Below are 20587 nucleotides of genomic sequence, written 5' to 3'. Positions count from 1 at the left end.
GAGAGGAGAGGAGGGAGGGGAGAAGAGGACACACAACACTTTGACTGGAGTGAATGCATCTTTCTTAGGGGTGTTTCCAGGTTTTAATTATCTAAATGTAAATACTTAACGAATTTTACTCAGAGTAATGAGCTAAAGTGTGCACTACGTAAATGAGTTATTCTAATTAATCATGTATGAACTACTGGTTTAACGAAAAGCTGTTTAAATTCTCTCTGTGCTGGGCCAAAGCCAAATTGCAAATCGGCATTTGCATTTATAGATGACTTCACCAACTAAGTAATTGAAGTGCTCAGCAGTCGTATAAATACTGGGCTGTGTTTTTCAAAAGCACGATCAGTGAAGATACTTTCAACTAAGGGAGAAGGCTAATAAACACATTCAGCTACTGAAAGTTGTTCCTAACCAAAGGATACTAGCCAGGAGGGTACTAACAGGGCTGGGTTGGGCTCTGTGATTTCTCTTCAGGCGTGTAACGAGTTCACCACCCATGTGATGAACCTGCTGAGGGAGCAGTCCCGCACGCGACCCATCTCTCCCAAAGAGATAGAACGCATGGTTGGCATCATCCACCGCAAATTCAGCTCCATCCAGATGCAGCTCAAGCAGAGCACCTGTGAGGCCGTCATGATCCTGCGCTCTAGATTCCTTGATGCCAGGTCAGTGTGTATATATGACGTGCATGTGTGTTACTGTGTGTCCATGTGTTCCAAAACCTTTCTTAGACCGTGACCCACAAAATAAATGTTTTCTAGACCCACAAAAGAAATGTTTTCTAGACCCACAAAATAAATGTTTTCTAGACCCACAAAAGCAATGTTTCTAGACCCACAAAACCAATGTTTCTAGACCCACAAAACCAATGTTTCTAGACCCACAAAAGCAATGTTTCTAGACCCACAAAATAAATGTTTTCTAGACCCACAAAATAAATGTTTTCTAGACCCACAAAATAAATGTTTTCTAGACCCACAAAAGCAATGTTTCTAGACCCACAAAACCAATGTTTCTAGACCCACAAAACCAATGTTTCTAGACCCACAAAAGCAATGTTTCTAGACCCACAAAACCAATGTTTCTAGACCCACAAAACCAATGTTTCTATCCTAGAGCCTACAGTAGGAAGGCACTCAGAGACAGAACTATATGGAGACATATGATCGTAATAACAACACTTCCTATAAAATGTACTTCTATATCTGCGAAAAACGAATCAACAACATACAGCGCCAAACAGTACACTGCAAATATTCATAGATGATCTTGCCATAAAGCGCACGTGTTATGTGTTATAGCCACCTTTAAAGATAATCATCCGCTATCACCTGAAAGCATTTTAGATTAAATGAAGTGGGAACAAAGTCATATGTAATCAGCAGGTGTGCTGGATTACTGTAATCACAAACCGTTTGTGGAGTGGAGCTCTAAGGAGAGTGGGAGGAAGCAGAAACCAAGCAGAAGCACATTTGCTGCCCATTGCTTGTGTGAAGTGCAGTAAACAAGGCAAAATAAGCAGCAAATGCTAAATAACATGATAAGTAGTTCCCTGGGGGGTAGAAGGGGACCCAGATCTAGTTAGAGTTGGTTTGTCCCCACTGGAGTTCCCTGTTGTGGAGTGGAGCTCTAAGGAGAGTGGGAGGAAGCAGAAACCAAGCAGATGCACAGTTGCTGCCCATTTGCTTGTGTGAAGTGGGGGGGTAAAGAAGACCCAGATCTAGTTAGAGGGGATTTTTTTCCCCACTGGAGTTCCCTGGGACTGTGGCATTCCAGGAACAGTGCTCAGCTGGGCATGTCTTGATTTCTATAATGTACCGAGATGCAACTGGGCCTAGCACTCCATCACCAAGCCTGTCCATCTGCTGTGCTAAACACTACACATTACATGCTTGGCCTGGAGATCAGAGACCAACAGACCAAATTAAGCAATGCATGTGTTTGTGTGTTTCTGTGTGTGTTGTGTGTGTTTGCGGGTTTAGCGGTTGGGGGATGGCTTGGTGTGTGTTGATGAGGATGGTGCTGAAAGGAGGACACAATATTCCGCTCCTGAGACCCCCATTCCTCATTATTTTCACCATTTATGTTTGAGATTGATTGTGCTATTTGTCCGATCCAAATGGATGAGTTAATGCTGGTTTCGCTAATGAGCTTCCTTGGCCTTTCTCTCATTTTGTTCACTATTCAGGCGGAAAAGGAGAAACTTCAGCAAGCAGGCGACGGAAATCTTGAACGAGTATTTCTACTCGCACCTCAGCAACCCATATCCCAGTGAAGAAGCCAAAGAGGAGTTGGCCAAAAAGTGCAGCATTACAGTATCCCAGGTGGGTGCAGCTTCCTTATCTCAGACGCAGTGGCTGGTGGGTATTCAGGGGAGAAAAGGCAGTATACGAGGCCCCTGGCTGCAACTCAATACCATTCTGGAAGGACGGCTAGGCCACACTATCAGAGAACAATGTCCTTATCTTACCTTGACATTGAGCCGAATGACACCCCAGCTAGGGCAGGTTCAGCCTATCACAGCAGTGGCCACGGGGAGGGGAGGTCAGCGTCCTAATATTGGCCGCAATCAGAGGCCTACAGTGGGTAAGCCCTCCATATATGTCCTCTCTGGGCCTGTTAGTCCTCCATAGATGTCCTCTCTGGGCCTGTTAGTCCTCCATAGATGTCCTCTCTGGGCCTGTTAGTCCTCCATATATGTCCTCTCTGGGCCTGTTAGTCCTCCATAGATGTCCTCTCTGGGCCTGTTAGTCCTCCATAGATGTCCTCTCTGGGCCTGTTAGTCCTCCATATATGTCCTCTCTGGGCCTGTTAGTCCTCCATAGATGTCCTCTCTGGGCCTGTTAGTCCTCCATATATGTCCTCTCTGGGCCTGTTAGTCCTCCATAGATGTCCTCTCTGGGCCTGTTAGTCCTGCATAGATGTCCAGTCTGGGCCTGTTAGTCCTCCATAGATGTCCACTCTGGGTCTGTTAGTCCTCCATAGATGTCCTCTCTGGGCCTGTTAGTCCTCCATAGATGTCTACTCTGGGCCTGTTAGTCCTCCATAGATGTCCTCTCTGGGCCTGTTAGTCCTGCATAGATGTCCTCTCTGGGCCTGTTAGTCCTCCATAGATGTCCTCTCTGGGCCTGTTAGTCCTGCATAGATGTCCACTCTGGGCCTGTTAGTCCTCCATAGATGTCCACTCTGGGTCTCCTGCCATTTTCTTTGTCATTCTCTCTGTCTGCTCAATCAGTCCAGGTGGCTGGATGTCAACCTGTATAGGTTATCCAGGTAATCCATATGATGTTTAAGGTACATGTTAAGTCACAGTGCTCAGGCTTAGACTTGTACATGCAGACGACACTGCTTCACCCAATAAACATTTTATTTTTACAAACAATTTATGTGACTTTCCCACTTGACCTTTTATCTAATAGATGGGTTAACCTGAAGGCAATATAATCTCTCACACCCAACCCCCACACCCAAACCAATTCAGCATTGTTATCCTCCTTCACTCTGTTCTGCTACTATTGTTCAACTTTGGATAATTTAGATTTGTGTATTCTAGTTCAGATGTTAATCCATGGTTGTTCCAATTTGAGAATGACCTATACAATAAACACTGATTTGCAATGTTCTCTCTTGTCTGTGGGGAGGGGGCGTGGGGGGTGTATTGAGTGTAGTCATGCAGAGTCAGATACTGTAAAAGCCCATTCTTTTTTGCCTTCAGGGGGTGGGAAGCACCATCACAGTATCACAGGTATGTCATGACTTCTCCTGATCCACTGTTGTTGTTTTCATTCTTTTGTATATTTTCTTGGTTTCTGTATGTGCACCTTCACAGTCTACCACTGCACACAGATCCCCTTCCTCACACAAATGGACTGATATCCTGGCATTCAAAAAATCAGTCTGATGCTATTTTACTGTAGGCGTACCATGCTTACAGCTTTACTGTAAGTTTGGCACCAAGCAAGTTCCACTGTGATACATAGAATGTGTGTTATTTTGCTGTTGAATATCACACACTATTGGGTGAGCAAATCATATGCCAAGACTAGGTATCATACAACATTTTCCTTGTATTTTCAGCACACTTTTGATCATTCTTTATGATTGCTAAATACCATTAAAAGACAACAACCATACCACCACATTATATGTTGGTTTTGATGTCTCATGTCATATAATTTTACTTTTTTGTTATTTATATAACACAAATCATTTGTTTTCTACACAGTATGCATTTTTTGTTAGTTGTAGATCGTCTGCTAGTTATGTCCTTCTTGGTTTTAGAACATGCAGCGTGTGTCTAATGTTCTGCTTTCTGCCAGTGTGGTTCATGTTAGTTGAAGGAGTGGGCATTGACCCTCACAAGTGGAACAGTTCTCTGTTCTGAGTGCTTGACTTAACAGGGCACTGTAGGAGTTCCCAGGAGGACAAATCAGTCCAGAAATAAGAGGCCTTTTAAGAATTCACTTGAACTCATCTCAAGCCCCATTAGCAGGGTTCTCCTTGACAACCCTAGTCCACTGCAGCCACTCCTATTGACTACTTTGTAGTGATTTGGCTCAGTCTTAGTGAGTTAGACTATGTCAAGTCCTCTCTGAGTTTGTTGTCTTACCCAAGCATAGGAGAGCCTGGTGAAGTCAGAAGAGTTACTCCCGAGAATGGGCAGTAATGGCGTGTTTGGGTATTTCCAGATACTCTCAAACTCAATGGTGAGGTTTGTTCACTAAGAAAGGCATTATGTACAGTATTACAGTACCTTTGTATACTTCCTTATAGAACGTTCTTTCATATACACTACAGTGACTGTAGTATAAATATGTCAATCAATAAGCATTAGATATCAGTCAGATGGTTATCACAGATGTCTAGGTGGAATCTACTGCTTTGATTTATGGATTGACTAAGTAGGTTTAGGTGGACATTACACAATGCAAATAGTGTTCTTTGACTAGAGGGAACTGAGTGTGTGTTTCATTGCATGAGCATATACAGAACAAAACTATAAATGCAACATGTAAAGTGTTGGTCCCATGTTTCATGAGCTGAAATAATAGATCCCAGAAATGTTCCATACTCACAAAAAGGTTATTTCTCAAAAAGGTTGTGCTCAAATGTGTTTACATCCCTGTTAGTGAGCCTTTCTACTTTGTTAAGATAATCCATCTACCTGACAGGTGTGGCATATCAAGAAGCTGATTAAACAGAGTGATCATTATACAGATGCACCTTGAGAGTATGTGTTCCATTTGTTTTTTTGTTCAGTATAATTTGAGCCAGTTTGCTACAGCAGGAAAATAATCCGGCATCAACAGGAAATGTGAATTATTATTTGTATTATAATTCATGGACATTTTTTGTAGTGGTTGATAAATATTTCCTTAGGGAAAATCAAGTCTGACATTTTAAAGTGGATATTACAAACTTTAGAAGCATTTTAAAACCTTGAATACTCGACAAGTTTGCATTTCCTGATCTGCAGGAAAATCCTCAGCACCAAAAGAGTGTTAAAGTTAAGATCCTACATCTATAATTCTGTTGGTCAAGATATTACCTCACTTCATGAAGCAATGGCCCTCTAAATTCAGGATGCAGTCTTACTGTATTATTTCACTCTGTCAGTATGCATGTGTGACAATAAAGGTTTGGGATTGGACGGCAGTGGTTTCTGTCAGTGTTTATGGATGTGTCAGGGGCCATAATTGATATAATCTCCAGACAATGCTGCTGTGAGGGGGCACTCTGCTCCCAGGGCACAGACAGGGACAGGCAGCCCTCTAAACGGACAAAAGAGAGAGAGAAAGCTCCAAACACAGGGCCGATTCAGCACCACAATCTGTGTTTACCAATTTCAGAGCTCACAGTCTTCACACATCAATATTTCAGGTCATTATATATTTAGGCGAGGGATGCCTTGGGTTAAGGTGTTAAGTATTCATGTTCTCTGTTCTATTATTGATAATATTAGCAGCAGGATGGCCACTGAAACCACCTTCGTCTGTATAATTAAGACACATGTTTTAGGTTTCGTTAAAGAGTCTCCCGAAGAAGACCTTATGAATCCAGTGGTATTGAGATCTTGGAAAGATCATCTATTCCCTTTCAATGACAAGAGCAGTGTATTGACCCGGAGTGGGTTAGAAATGTTAGTGAATTATTAACTACTGTTACATGCCCCCTCTAGTGGGTCACTGAGAACAAACCCGGTGTCGTGTTCTTGCAAGGAGTCTGCATGACCATTATACAATCGCTCCTTTTGATGCAGCTGCTGAGGTCAGGTAATTCAGTCTTTCAACTTGGCTCCCACTACACAGGGAAGTCAATTGAATGCACGGTCTGTCACAAGATAAAAGGGAATTAGTTCTGTGGATTGGGTTGTGGTCCCTACCTTACGGTGCCTGCATTTACACAATGTTTAGCTCAACTGTGAATCACCAAAGCCAGAGTTGAGTGGGCAGGAGAAAAATGTGTGTGACCAGGGGAAGTGGTCCCTTAATACCCAGGGTAGAGGATGCTAACACCGCTGAGGCTGTGCAATCTAACAACACCGTACAGTGGTTAAACACAGTCATAACAACTGTCCTGAATAATAGAATAACACTGACCAGGTCTTCACAAACTGATATATTCAATAGAATTTCCCCATGATCTGTCAAAAGCAATTCTGTTTTTGAATTGATTGTAATACTTTTATATTTCAAGCATACATGTAACACAATGTTGAATACTGGAGAGTTCATTATTTCTATCAATAATCAGAAGCAAATATATTTGAGAACTACTGTTTCCAGTAGAACTATAGTCCCAGTAGAACTATAACCACAGTAGAACTATAACCCCAGTAGAACTATAACTCCAGTAGAACTATAACCCCAGTAGAACTACAGCCCCAGTAGAACTATAGCCCCAGTAGAACTACAGCCCCAGTAGAACTACAGCCCCAGTAGAACTATAGCCCCAGTAGAACTATATCCCCAGTATAACTACAGCCCAGTAGAACTATAGCCCCAGTAGAACTACAGCCCCAGTAGAACTACAGCACCAGTAGAACTATAGCCCCAGTAGAACTATAGCCCCAGTAGAACTATAACCCCAGTAAAACAATAGCCCCAGTAGAACTATAGCCCCAGTAGAACTATAGCCCCAATAGAACTATAACCCCAGTAGAACTATAACCGCAGTAGAACTACAGCCCCAGTAGAACTATATCCCCAGTAGAACTACAGCCCCAGTAGAACAATAGCCCCAGTAGAACTATAGCCCCAGTAGAACTATAGCCCCAATAGAACTATAACCCCAGTAGAACTATAACCCCAGTAGAACTACAGCCCCAGTAGAACTACGGCCCCAGTAGAACTATATCCCCAGTAGAACTATATCCCCAGTAGAAGTACAGCCCCAGTAGAAGTACAGCCCCAGTAGAACTACAGCCCCAGTAGAAGTACAACCCCAGTAGAACTATAGCCCCAGTAGAACTATAGCCCCAGTAGAACTATAGCCCCAGTAGAACTATAACCCCAGTAGAACTATAGCCCCAGTAGAACTACAGCCCCAGTAGAACTATAACCCCAGTAGAACTATAGCCCCAGTAGGACTATAGCCCCAGTAGAACTATAACCCCAGTAGAACTATAGCAAAACCAAATCCAGCGATAGTCACCATGGTGATTACCATTATAACAATTTTTCAAAGGCCTCTAATATATTGCTAATCCAAGCTCATTGTCATTATCATTGTGTTTATTATGCACTATAATGCCATGTAGATGGGATTCATAAAAGTGTCTGGCTGTGGTGTGGCTAGGTAGTTTTCATTATGTTGTGGCCCTTGTGTTAAAACAGCGCTGCTGATAAGTGACTTCTTTATGATGCGCTGTGAGGCCCATAGATGCCATTGAAGCAGACAGGTACGGCCTCGGTCCTCCATGTGATTTCATAAAGAATCGATTAAAGGTTGCTACAGCCATTACCCAGCAGCACACACACACACATAGGCAGACAGACAGGCAACTCAACTCAGTCGTTACTATTAGATGAAACAGGCCAGAGGCTTTAGAGAGCTGTCTGGAGGCTTCTTTTTACCTATGCTTTGTTTTAGCTCTCTTAAATGTTAGCCCAAGTACTGTACCGCAGAATCATTACTGATATTTTAAAGGCATTATAGTTCTACATTTTCTGAAATATAACAATGCCATTGTATTTGTCTTAAAGTGATTTCTCAGAGCATGGTAATGTGCTTTTATTTCCTGTTAAATATATATATATATAAGTGCATAAAAACCTCTCTCTGAGTGGTATCATTATTGGGATATTACTGTGTGTGTGTATATATATATTCACAGTAATATCCCAATAATGATACCACTCAGAGAGAGGTTTTTATGCTCTGCAGTGCTGTGATCTGGCTCAAAGGTTGAGACTGCCTGCACCCTCACTGCCCTTAACAGCCACTGGTTAAGTAAAAAGGATGATGGCTAGGGCTTTCATTGCCTCCAATTAAACCTAGCTTGTTAGTTTAACCTCTAGGTAAACACATTAAACAATTGATGTCAAGGAAACCCTGCCAACAGTGGCTTCGCCTGAATGGTCATTCATTTTAATTGCCTAGATATTAAAGATTTAGAAGCACAGAGACATGCAGGATAGAAATGATCTGATGTCATGCAAATCCAGTTGGTTTGCGCATGCTGCAGCATTGGCGGGTTGCTGGAGATATTAAAATGTAAGCGCAGGGGTGGAAATGAAATAAAGCTTCATTAGGGGCAGCTGCTCTTTGGCTGGTCCGGCAGAAGGCTGCAGGAGCTGAGGGGGGAGCCATAGCACGGCGACAGGCCACTCTAATTTATAGGCCTATTAAAACACAACCCTAATCTCTTTATTATTCCACTCTTATTGCAGAGCCAGCCCTCACAACCTGGAACATTTATTCATTTATTTTCTTTCTTTCTACCATGAGGTTGGAACGATTTATTTCTGCCACTGTGCTGTAATACTGTAGTATTAGTCATAATGATATAATACAAATATAAGCATTTAGAAATAGTAATATAGGAACTGCACTTTTTAATTATAGAAGCTACACTTTTTACAGATTTTAATGTTAGCATGTATTGTTGTTAAAGTGCTAGCTAAACTGTGATGATAGATTTTCAATGAATAGAGACACAGCAAACATTTTGCCCTGAGATTGTATTTCATATGGACACAAAAGTTCCTCATGAACGTTGTGTTGTAGGCCTCACTGTAACTCGTTGACCTCACCAGAGAACCACAACGCCTGCGTCCTGTATTATGCAGCCTGGCTGACTGAATGTGCAGTGGCCAGACATGGGTTTGATGCTCTGCACTGGTGGACTAAGAAATCATCTTCATTAATATTCATCTGTCTATCTGTTAAGCAACTTCTACCACCAGTGCAGTAGCAAACAAGTCTACACATAACGTGTCAGAACTTATTTCCTTAGGCCTGGCAATGTAATACAATCTGAGACATGTTCAGTGTGTGTTGTGGGAGAGAAGCAGCCCCTTGTGTGTTGGTTTTGTCAAGAGACAAACAGAGAGCATGTCATGCTCCTTTCTATGATAACGCACAAGTGATTCCTGATTATTGCTTAATTAGCCTGCATACCCAGTGGACATTACTGCAGGGGCTGGGAATTGAGTACTTGATGGACCCAAACGTGACATCTTGAAACAATCACACTGCTCAGTGCACAGTGCCTTGGCTGCTTGACGTCTGACACCTCGGCTCTCCCTCTGCTCTCTCCCCCAGGTATCCAACTGGTTCGGCAACAAGAGAATCCGGTACAAGAAGAACATAGGCAAGTTCCAGGAAGAAGCTAACCTGTACGCTGCTAAGACTGCAGTAACAGCAGCGCATGCAGTGGCCGCCGCAGTGCAGAACAGCCAGACCAACTCCCCTACCACACCCAACTCCGGTAGGCACCCCTGTGCAGGCCCTAACTCTGCCATCCACCCCCAGCCCTCAGCCCCCAGCCCCCCATGCTCAACCCCCACTCACGCACCATTCACACGCAGGAGTGACAGGCACTGCTCCCAGCCTTGGGATCACAGAGTCTCCTGTCTTTGATACAGTCGATGCCAAATAAGACAAGCAAACTCATGCATAAAGAGTGCATTCTTGGTTTGTGAACCCGAGAACAGATGTGTATCTGACAAAAAGACAATTCAAAATGATGTCACTGAGGTTTTGTTTTCCCTCGACTTTTCCTCAGCCCCCACTCTAATTTGTCAAACTGTAGCTCCACTGTATGGTAGTGCATTTTATTCTAAGAGAGATTGAAAATAATAGCTGGGAGCAGTTAGAGTAGACTGTATAGGTTACACCAATGTGAAATAACAACAGCAATGCACACAATTGTTAATGAATAATGGGACTCACAAATGACAGTACAAAGACATCCAACACAATGTATAGTCCAGGAGAATGACTGTGATTTTGGACTTGGCTGACCTGACAAAGGGATGTGATCTGGTAAGCGATAGCTATTTGAAGTGGTCCCCTTTTTCTTGCACCCAGGATTCCAGATGAAAGATGAAGAATTTCAGCTGGACTCTGCAGAGAGCAAAAACACTCTTTTAACCAACATGTTTACTGGTACTGCTCTTTTCATAAGCTTCTTATTGTCCTTGTCATTGGTATATGATATTTCCCCACTAACAGTAGATAGGAAGTCAGGGATGTGGAAAAAATTGGGAGCTTAAAGCGATCAGCCACATGTTGGATCACTGTTTGTTTCATGTGATTTTTATTCAATCTGTTTTACCTCCTTTTTTTGTGGACAATCTGAATTACCCTCCTCAGAATTATGACATGACCACTATCCTCTCCTTTATCATGTGTTTCCTTGCTTCCCTTGCTTTTGTAGTTGCTTGCTTTTTGGGAATCTAGTAACTGAGTGTAGTAGTGGGTGTTGTGTATGTACAGTAGAGTGTGTTTGTGTCTCTCTGTGTGCTTGTGTGTGTGTGTTTAGTTAGTATGTACTCTTTCCTCGTAGCCCTCTATATAGTTATTCAGCTACTTACATCTTCCCTTTCCAGGTTCTTCAGGTTCTTTTAACCTCCCAAACTCTGGGGACATGTTCTTGAGCATGCAGTCTCTGAATGGGGATTCTTACCAAGGGGCACAAGTCGGAGCCAATGTGCAGTCACAGGTAGGAGCCACAAACAGGGACAGGTCTTATGTGCAAGTGCACAGAGCCGTCCCGGTTTTGCCTGTGTGCTGAGCCGTCCACAGTGCAGTCTTGAAGTACAGTAACTAAGACATGCTTCCCACATTGGGCCAGCTCAGATTCCCAGTGTCACAGTCTCTACTGTAAAAGTGACAATGTGGGCTCCATTGTCTATTTTCAGAACATTGAAAGTGTTTACTGACTGTAATTCGCTTTGGATGGAATATTCTGGCTTACCTAAAAATATCCCACCCCATTGCTATCAACAATCATTTCTAAAATACTCCAGAAAATTTATTTATTTAATCTCTGTAACTGACTAGATTGAAGATTCCCATTTTGTGAATGCATTTGGCTTTGACTTGAGCTCATGGGTTGGTGTTGGGTTTTTATTGTATTGTATTCAACCTACAGTCCTGTCTTGTATTCTTTCCTGTCTTTGTCTCATTTTGGTTGTGTTGCATTTTGTTGATGTTGTTGTCATCCATTATGTTATTTCTTCAGGTTCAGAGACAGATATAGAGAAACATTGCCAGAAGATACTGACCCTACCGTTACACTTGTTTACACTGAGCTGCATTGGGGTCGGAACACAATCATGGTTTACATTAAGACACCATGGAGCCGTCGTGAGATATGAGTTGGAAAACGTACCTCAATGCAGGGATGGGATATGCCACTGTATTAAAAATGTTACCTTTATCCACACTGCTCCATATAGAAGACTGGAATACTACCAGTTTTCCCAGAAACCTGCCCTCCTTCTAGCTAGCATTAGCCACATCAGCCATTGTTGAATGGCATGTGACGTTGAACAACAAAGGAGCTGATTGGCTGACACTGCCATTCCAAAATGATAACAAACATTGAGGATGAAAAGGGCAGTTTTCCCCGAAAAGTAGAAGCATTTCATTCTTGTCAGTGTATCAGTATGGATAAAGATCAAATTTGGAGTACAGTGGCATATCCCATCCCTGCATTGAGGTACGTTTCCCGACCAGTATCTTGCGCCGGCTCCCTGGTGTCTTAATGTAACCATGATTGTGTTCCGACCCCAATGAAGCTCAGTGTAAACAAGTGTAACGGTAGGGTCAGTATCTTCTGGCAAAGAGAAACATATCCATAAACATGTCATATGCCCCCATCAGAACTAGAGATGAATGGTTTTGGACATAGTCGCAGGAAGTAGGGGTGCTGAGGGTGCCCCCCCCTCCCAACAACAGCACCACCACCAATCTTCCAGCTGCCATGGTTTCATAAAGTGCACACACCAATCATAACATCATGGAGAGATTAGTCTGGTTAACGTGTTGTCTGTGTCTCATAGTCCCTTCCCACATGGAGTAAGTTTTGTATGTTTTGAAACATGGCATTGAGCGTGTGTGTTAATGTAAAACCCCATGCCATAGTGAGTTGACAGCCATGCCCACCCTCTCTCTCCCATCAGGTGGATACCCTGCGCCATGTTATCAGTCAGACGGCAGGATACAGTGAAGCTCTAGGGGTGAACACTATGTACAGTCCACACGGCTTGGATGTAAGTGTCTCTGCTTCCTCTTTCTGTAGGTACCATTCTGGAGACAGTGGTTATACCTTGAGCAGACCTTGTCCAAACTGGATCCATTCTACTGCAAACATTAGTCACAGTATGTTAGTAGTAAGCTCGGATACAGTTCACCTTGACTTGCTTCCAACTGTGTGATAAAAGTAAAAGCTTAGGCAAATGAATTGCACTCATTTATTTTCTTTCTTGACACGTTATACATTTCATTTTCTCAGAACAAAGTTTTGAATGTTACTAGAAAAGGTTTTATGGAAATCTAGGCTGTCAGGAACATAGTAAGAATAGATGGCTAATCTGAGCTCAGTGAGCCAGGGAAGTGAGAAACTCCATTCAGCACTGCCATAGCAAATGATTGAGCTTCTTAAAGGATGAAGCGAACATGTGACACAGGAGATCAGAGATTGTAGGTATGTTGGTATATATTCATTGCAGGAGGATAAAAGCATAGTTTAATAAAGCACACATAGATCATAGTGCAGGTGGAATAAAATCCCCCTGTTTTTGCTTTTATAAACATCTTGTAATACCTTATGTGACTGAAATCAAAATGAAATTAGTAGGCTTTTAGTTGTGTATCTGTTTGGTTTAGCTTTTTTGAAATGCTTCAGAGACATCGCCATATCCTTATCATGATGATAAAATATGAAAGTGAGATCGCCTGCAGACTTTTACAGACGTGAATTCCATCTTCCTTGATGAGGCCTGATATGGTGCTTTTTTGTAATACAGTGCATAATCTGAAGCCATCAGAGTAAAGATTCATTTATTTGATGAGAGAGAGCAAGAAAAGAGAGAAGCAGAGGGAGGATGAGAAATGGCTACTGACATATTTCCCTTAGCAATATCAGAGAGAAAATATTACCATTTGTTGTCTTTATGTTGCCATGGTTGGTACAGTGAAGGCTCATCTTCAGCTTCCCATCATGACAGCTATTGTTATTGAGAGGAATTTGAATATCATGAGTTTATATGTACAGTCTAAAATAATCATATAATAATCATAATCATATAAAATTATATAAAATACATTTTCAGTAATACAAAGAGATAAACCGAATACTTTCGACATTATGAACCTTGGTCAACCGTTTCGATTATAATTATTTTCTTCAAACTTGACAATCACTCAAGTCCCAATTCATTGTATAAAAGTTGGATACATGCAGTTGAAGTCGGAAGTTTACATACACTTACGTTGGAGTCATTAAAACTCGTTTTTCAACCACTCCACAAATTTCTTGTTACAGTAACAAACTATAGTTTTGGCAAGTTGGTTAGGACATCTACTTTGGGCATGGCACAAGTAATTTTTCCAATAATTGTTTACAGACAGATTATTTCACTTATAATTCACTGCATCACAATTCCAGTGGGTCAGAAGTTTACATACACTAAGTTGACTGTGCCTTTAAACAGCTTGGAAAATTTCAGAAAATGTCATGGCTTTAGAAACTTCTGATAGGCTAATTGACATCATTTGAGTCAATTGGAGGTGTACCTGTGGATGAATTTCAAGGCCTACCTTCACACTCAGTGCCTCTTTGCTTGACATCATGGGAAAATCAAAAGAAATCAGTCAAGACCTCAGAAAATAATTGTAGACCTCCACAAGTCTGGTTCATCCTTGGGAGCAATTTCCAAACGCCTGATGGTACCACGTTCATCTGTACAAACAATAGTACGCAAGTATAAACACCATGGGACCACGCAGCCGTCATACTGCTCAGGAAAGAGACGCGTTCTGTCTCCTAGAGTTGAACATATTTTGGTGCAAGAAGTGCAAATAAATCCCAGAACAACAGCAAAGGACCCTGTGAAGATGCTAGAGGAAACAGGTACAAAAGTATATATATCCACAGTAAAACGAGTCCTATATCGACAGCAAGGAAGAAGCCACTGCTTCAAAACCGCTATAAAAAAGCCAGACTACGGTTTGCAACTGCACATGGGGACAAAGATCATACTTTTTGGAGAAATGTCCTTTGGTAAGATGAAACAAAAATAGAACTGTTTGGCCATAATGACCATTGTTATGTTTGGAGGGAAAAAGTGGAGGCTTGCAAGCCGAAGAACACCATCCCAACCGTGAGGCACGGGGGTGGCAGCATCATGTTGTGGGGGTGCTTTGCTGCAGGAGGGACTGGTGCACTTCACAAAATAGATGGCATCATGAGGAGGGAAAATTTAGTGGATATATTGAAGCAACATCTCAAAACATCAGTCAGGAAGTTAAAGCTTGGTTGCAAATGGTTCTTCCAAATGAACAATGATCCCAAGCATACTTCCAAAGTTGTTGCAAAATGGCTTAAGGACAACGTAGTCAAGGTATTGGAGTGGCCATCTGAAAGCCCTGACTTCAATCCCATAGAAAATGTGTGGGCAGAACTGAAAAAGCTTGTGCGAGCAAGGAGCCCTACAAACCTGACTCAGTTACACCAGCTCTGTCTGGAGGAAAGGGCCAAAATTCACCCAACTTATTGTGGGAAACTTATGGAAGGCTACCTGAAACGTTTGACCCAAGTTAAAGTTAACAAGTTAACAATTTAAAGGACAATGCTACCAAATACTAATTGAGTGTATGTAAACTTCTGACCCACGTGGGAATGTTTTGAAAGAATTAAAAGCTGAAATGAATCATTCTCTTTGCTATTATTCTGACATTTCACATTCTTAAAATGAAGTGGTGATCCTAACTGACCTAAGACAGGGCATGTTTACTAGGATTAAATGTCAGGAATTGTGAAAAATTTTGTTTAAATGTATTTGGCTAAGGTGTATGTAAACTTCCGACTTCAACTGTATTTGGAACAACATTTAAATAAGCACACAGTTTTTTTGTGGTGTTTACAATGTAAGCAAGCACTCCCCCTGCCACTCACAACAACAAAGATGAGAGAGCACTTCTTCCTCTCTGACAAGCGGTTTCAACTCGCCATTTGCATTTGAGGTTTGGTCCAACAGAATATGGACACAGAAACACATTGAGACATTTTACTGTAATAGAAAAGTTAACCTTTCTAACGATACACTTTGTGTCTCAACTCCTCAAATTGTGCGCAGAGCAGATGCTACTAAAACAGGAGTATCAATTCACATGATTGTGGAAAATGTATGCTCAGTTTGTCCAGCTAGCAGCAGTTATACTAGCTGTCTAGTTTGTGTTTTATAGATATGCAATTAACATAAAACACAATTATATAAAGAATTGGCAACTCGTTCTCATTCTGAGAAATAAGGTAGGCCACTTGATTTCAACATCTGAACAAAGTGGACAGGCTAGCATGCTAACAACAATTCAACTGTTCAAACTTGTTAACTAGCAAAAAGATACAATTTTGCTCAACTTTAAATATCAAGATTATCTGGCTACTCACTGAAATGTAAGCTTGTGATTGACTGATTGTTTATGAGACCTGTGTTCATTTTCTATCATGCCTGCTGCAAGAAGTTAGTCAAATCAAAATCAAATGAAATTGTATTTGTCACAAGCACCGAATACAACCGGTGTTGACTTTACCGTGAAATGCTTGCTTACGAGGAATTCCAAACTATGTTTAAAATAATTCAAATGAAAATATATGTAACACGAGTAATACAAGTGCATTTTCATAAACAGACTTGAAAGCCAGATCACTGATTATTGCCCCAAAAAATCCCAGGTTAAACTATTTTGATGAAATAATACAATTATTACTGTCACTTTTGGTTTTTGCAATGCTTATATTTAGTCTATTGTAGGTGTCATTTCACAAGCCCTGAATTCATTTGTTTATTGCTGACTGTTTAAAATGCAGTGTGTTGACATTTCATTGTACAACAGAGCTTATTTAGAAAATTGTTCATATATATCGTGAATCGCCCAAGTATATAAATATGTAGCTATGATTTTTAAGTCATATCTTCCAGCCCTAAAGGTGACACCTATTTTTTATTAATTCATTAGTAAATGAGCATACGTACACACACATACTGTGTACACAATGAGAATGACTATTATACCTTATGTTTTGGTTCTGTATTCTACTAAATATATTTTATTGTACAGAGATATCTTATTCTCCCTCACATGAAAATGTCTTGGGGAATAATAACTGGTCTTGATTACAAATAGAGGCTCCTTACAACTGCATTAGGTTGTTAACATGGACTTCTTCATTTGTAGTGAGATATTATATTACTAAGTATTTAATTGTGATCCCTTCTCTTCTGCTTCCTTCCTAGGCTAATGGGGGATGGCACGATACAACTACTCCATCTGCTGTAATCTCCCCAACAGAAGGACCTGGAAGTGTGCACTCTGATACCTCAAATTGATCTGTTATCGATGCATCTGATCCCCAAGCTGTAGAGCCTGAACTTTCACTGACTGACCAACCAGAGAGGATAAACAAAACTTTTTTTTCAGAACTAATTGTCTGCTGCATCTACCAGAGTCCTCAACTCCCCTCGCAATGACTTTCTACAATGTGGACACCTGATGTTTTCTTGGTAGTTCAGTGAAGTTGTCACTCAAACTTCATCAGTCTCATGATTATAATTCACCATTGCTATAGTTATGTTTGTCATTTGAAGGGGTAAGCACGTACTGTACAAATCAAACAAGACCCAGCTCTTTATTGTGCAACATTCATTTCAATTGACAATTGATTTAAGAAATGATCTTTCCCAAGCTGAAATGATTCCCAGTGCTGAGTGTATGACATTATGTGTTGTCATAGGTATTCTAAAACGTTTTGGTTTTGAAATGCAATATATATACAGTACGAGTCAAATGTTTGGACACACCCACTCATTCCAGGGTTTTTCTTCCTTTTGACTATTTTCTACATTGTAGAATAATAGTGAAGACATGAAAACTATGAAATAACACATATGGAATCATGTAGTAACAAAAAAGCGTTACATTTGAGATTCTTCAATGTAGCCACCCTTTGCCTTGATGACAGCTTTACCCATTCTTGGCATTCTCTCAACCAGCTTCATCAGGTAGTCACCTGGAATGCATTTCATTTAACAGGTGTACCTTGATTTGTGGAATTGATTTCCTTCTTAATGCGTTTGCGCCAATCAGTTGTGTTGTGTCCAAACTTTTGACTGGTACTGTATATATTTTCTATCCATTTTTTTGTTTGTTGATCAAACAATTACCTTGTTTCTTGGTCTCTTTCCGTATATTGACTAACAACCTAGCGGTTCTATCACTGAATGCCAGGAGTGATGTTTGTCTGTAATGTTGTACAGCAACTAAATAAGGCTCCCATTGTAAACTCTATGGCAGCTTGGGAGAGTTACTTTCAATATTAGTTTTGCTTTACAACCACCAGTTTGAAATGCGTTAGAAGTAATTGACAGTAGAATTCATTGACAATGCTAATGGGATAACTCTGTATTTTACAAACTTGCAACATATTTGACAGTTATCAACAAAAAAAGCATAAAAAGACTGTGGTGATTGTCAAACATAGAAAAGCATGAAAGTCATGTGATATTTAAATATGTTTTTGTTTTTGCTATGGGTTGACATAGTCATGGGTCTAACCGTAAATCCAACCAGTTATAGCACTTCCTTTTGGCATGTGACAAGATACCAGTCACACAAAATATGTTGTATATAATATAGCTTAAGAGTATTTATACATCCCACAAAATCAATACACAGCTTTATTACCTCATTCAAAATCATAGAAACCAATAGATTTTCAACATTTCTATAGCTTAGAGTGCTCACTTACTACCTCTAAACAATATCACGACCATAGTTTTTGACTTTTTATTTAACATTTTTATTTAGTTGTTTTGATTATATCTTGTAATTAACTCTTTGTTTTTGTTCATGTAATCTAATGTATATTTTAATCTTTTAAGAAAACAAAGTTGCTTTGTTGCAACTGTAAAAAAACAAAAACAAGAACATTGATGATGTTAACAATAATATTAATACTAAGAATAGTGAAAAAATTCAATTACATAAAAATAAGAGGGAGAGGTGCAAAATTGTTGGTTGGTGGATTTTGAGGGAGGGTTGGGAGAATGTTGGTCATAAATTAACACCAAACAGTAAAACTGTTGTAAATACTGAAGAACATTTTGAATGTTTCTCATCTTGTTACTAATTCACGCAAAAAAACATAAAAATTGTAATGCATAGCGGTTTCAGTATTCTGAACTGTACATTTCAAGCTCTGTTTGACAGGGTTCAAACTTTCTTTGTCTTTTTTGTATTGTATGTGATTCTGAAACAGAAAAGTCATGACAAATGATTTGTGGCAGTGATTCTAATGTATTACAAATGTTTAGTGTTTCTTTCTAACCAGACTACACCCTGGACTGAAAAGTCTTCCTTGTGGTAGTTGTGTAATTTCAAACATGAATAAACTTTTTGCTTTCAAGACAGAAATTCCTCTTATTATTATTATTGATTTGTTAATTTATACATTACTACTAACAGTCCTTCTCCATGTATACTGAGTATAACAAACATTAGGAACACCTTCCTAATATTGTTACACCCCCAACTCCCACCCTCTGAATGGCACACATAGTGTACACAATCCTTGTCTCAGTTGTCTGAAGGCTTACAAATCCTTATTTATTCTGTCTCATCATCTACACTGATTGAGGTGGATTTAACAAGTGACATCATCAGTAAGGGATCATAGAGTTCACCTGGATTCACCTGGTCAGTGTATGTCATGGAAGAAATCTGTTTTTCTTGATGTTTTGTACTCTTAAGGTAGATCATTTCAGTTTCTTTGACTGACATTGTCATGACCAGAATGCATTACATAAACTAATACAGTGAAAAGTAATAACATGACTGTATATGGCTCATTATACCCCTACAGTCATTGCCTAAATTATGACCAGTCTGGATACTTCAATCTATTGTGGAAAACTAAATAAATATCAACCAACCAATCATTTTTAACGGAAGCCATCTTTATAAAAATGATCTCACGAAGAATTACTATGCTGAAATATCACACTAGACCATGGTAGGATTTCTGAGTGAATTCAGCCCTTAAAAGAAGCATGGTTTATCCACAGGAACAGGCCTGCGTCAAAGACTTTAAGACTTCAGGGCTCATTTCAGGCATTTGCTTTGATAGAAATATGAGGAACAGCTTGCTGTTTGTTACATGTGGTAGGCTGACATGTGACAAGATCATATTAATAGTGCTAATTGTTGCCTGAGCCCTCTGACAAATGCAACTAAATTAATTACCTCAAGTAATTAGGCTGTTTGGAGATCTGGGATTATCCCAAATCCTGGATTATCCTAAATAAACAACATGTAAACCATTGGACAATGAAGTAAGCTTTTCATGAAGGTCTGCATGGAAATGCATTTAGATGCAATGAGTTGGGTATTGTAGAGCCTGCCAATTATGAAGATTGGTGTGAAGATTAGAGTGAGTAAATAGACAAAATCACCTGTCTAATAGAATATCAGAAAATTGATGATCAGAGACAGAATTGAGTGTACAAAATCCAATGATCCAATGTGGTTTTCCTACAGGAACTTGTCTCAAAAGACTGCTACCCTATCATATAGTACACCTCTTATTTCATAGGACTGTTTAAGTGGCCTCTCATTTGAAACTGTGGCTGGAAGGGGAAGACTTCATTGAACCTGGTTCTGAGGTTACTGCTTAACCAGCATGCTTTCTGCAATTAACTGAAATGTCAGGCACTTCTAATTCCAGTTATTCTTTCTGTCTGTGGTAGAAAGGCTGTCTCAATGGGTCCTTGGTTACCAATATAAAATGGAAATTGACACCCATGTATTCCTATTTTCGTAGCAGACTCCTTGAAAATGAACCATCAAATCAAAATCAAAATCA

The 20587-nt window shown here is 40.3% G+C and overlaps 1 protein-coding gene across 6 annotated transcripts in view; it reads left to right on the top strand.

Moving 5' to 3' along the window:
- The window catches only part of pbx3b (pre-B-cell leukemia homeobox 3b), a 99713-nt gene extending 80579 nt beyond the window's left edge, over positions 1 to 19134 (top strand). Inside the window, exons 4-11 of one of the 6 annotated variants that reach the window (XM_035785509.2) lie at positions 469 to 659; positions 2183 to 2318; positions 3710 to 3739; positions 9760 to 9925; positions 10528 to 10605; positions 11049 to 11161; positions 12627 to 12716; positions 16965 to 19134. In XM_035785509.2, coding sequence (XP_035641402.1) covers positions 469 to 659; positions 2183 to 2318; positions 3710 to 3739; positions 9760 to 9925; positions 10528 to 10605; positions 11049 to 11161; positions 12627 to 12716; positions 16965 to 17057 — 897 coding nt within the window. In that variant the 3' untranslated portion in view covers positions 17058 to 19134. The remainder of the gene's footprint in view (positions 1 to 468; positions 660 to 2182; positions 2319 to 3709; positions 3740 to 9759; positions 9926 to 10527; positions 10606 to 11048; positions 11162 to 12626; positions 12717 to 16964) is intronic. The other 5 variants (XM_035785511.2, XM_035785513.2, XM_052461456.1 and 2 more) reach the window with 5 other exon arrangements.
- Positions 19135 to 20587: the final 1453 nt, after the last annotated feature.

This window comes from Oncorhynchus keta, chromosome 14 (assembly GCF_023373465.1).
Source record: "Oncorhynchus keta strain PuntledgeMale-10-30-2019 chromosome 14, Oket_V2, whole genome shotgun sequence".
In the NCBI taxonomy this organism is placed as follows: Eukaryota; Metazoa; Chordata; class Actinopteri; order Salmoniformes; family Salmonidae; genus Oncorhynchus; species Oncorhynchus keta.
This window is presented reverse-complemented; position numbering and strand designations above follow the sequence as displayed.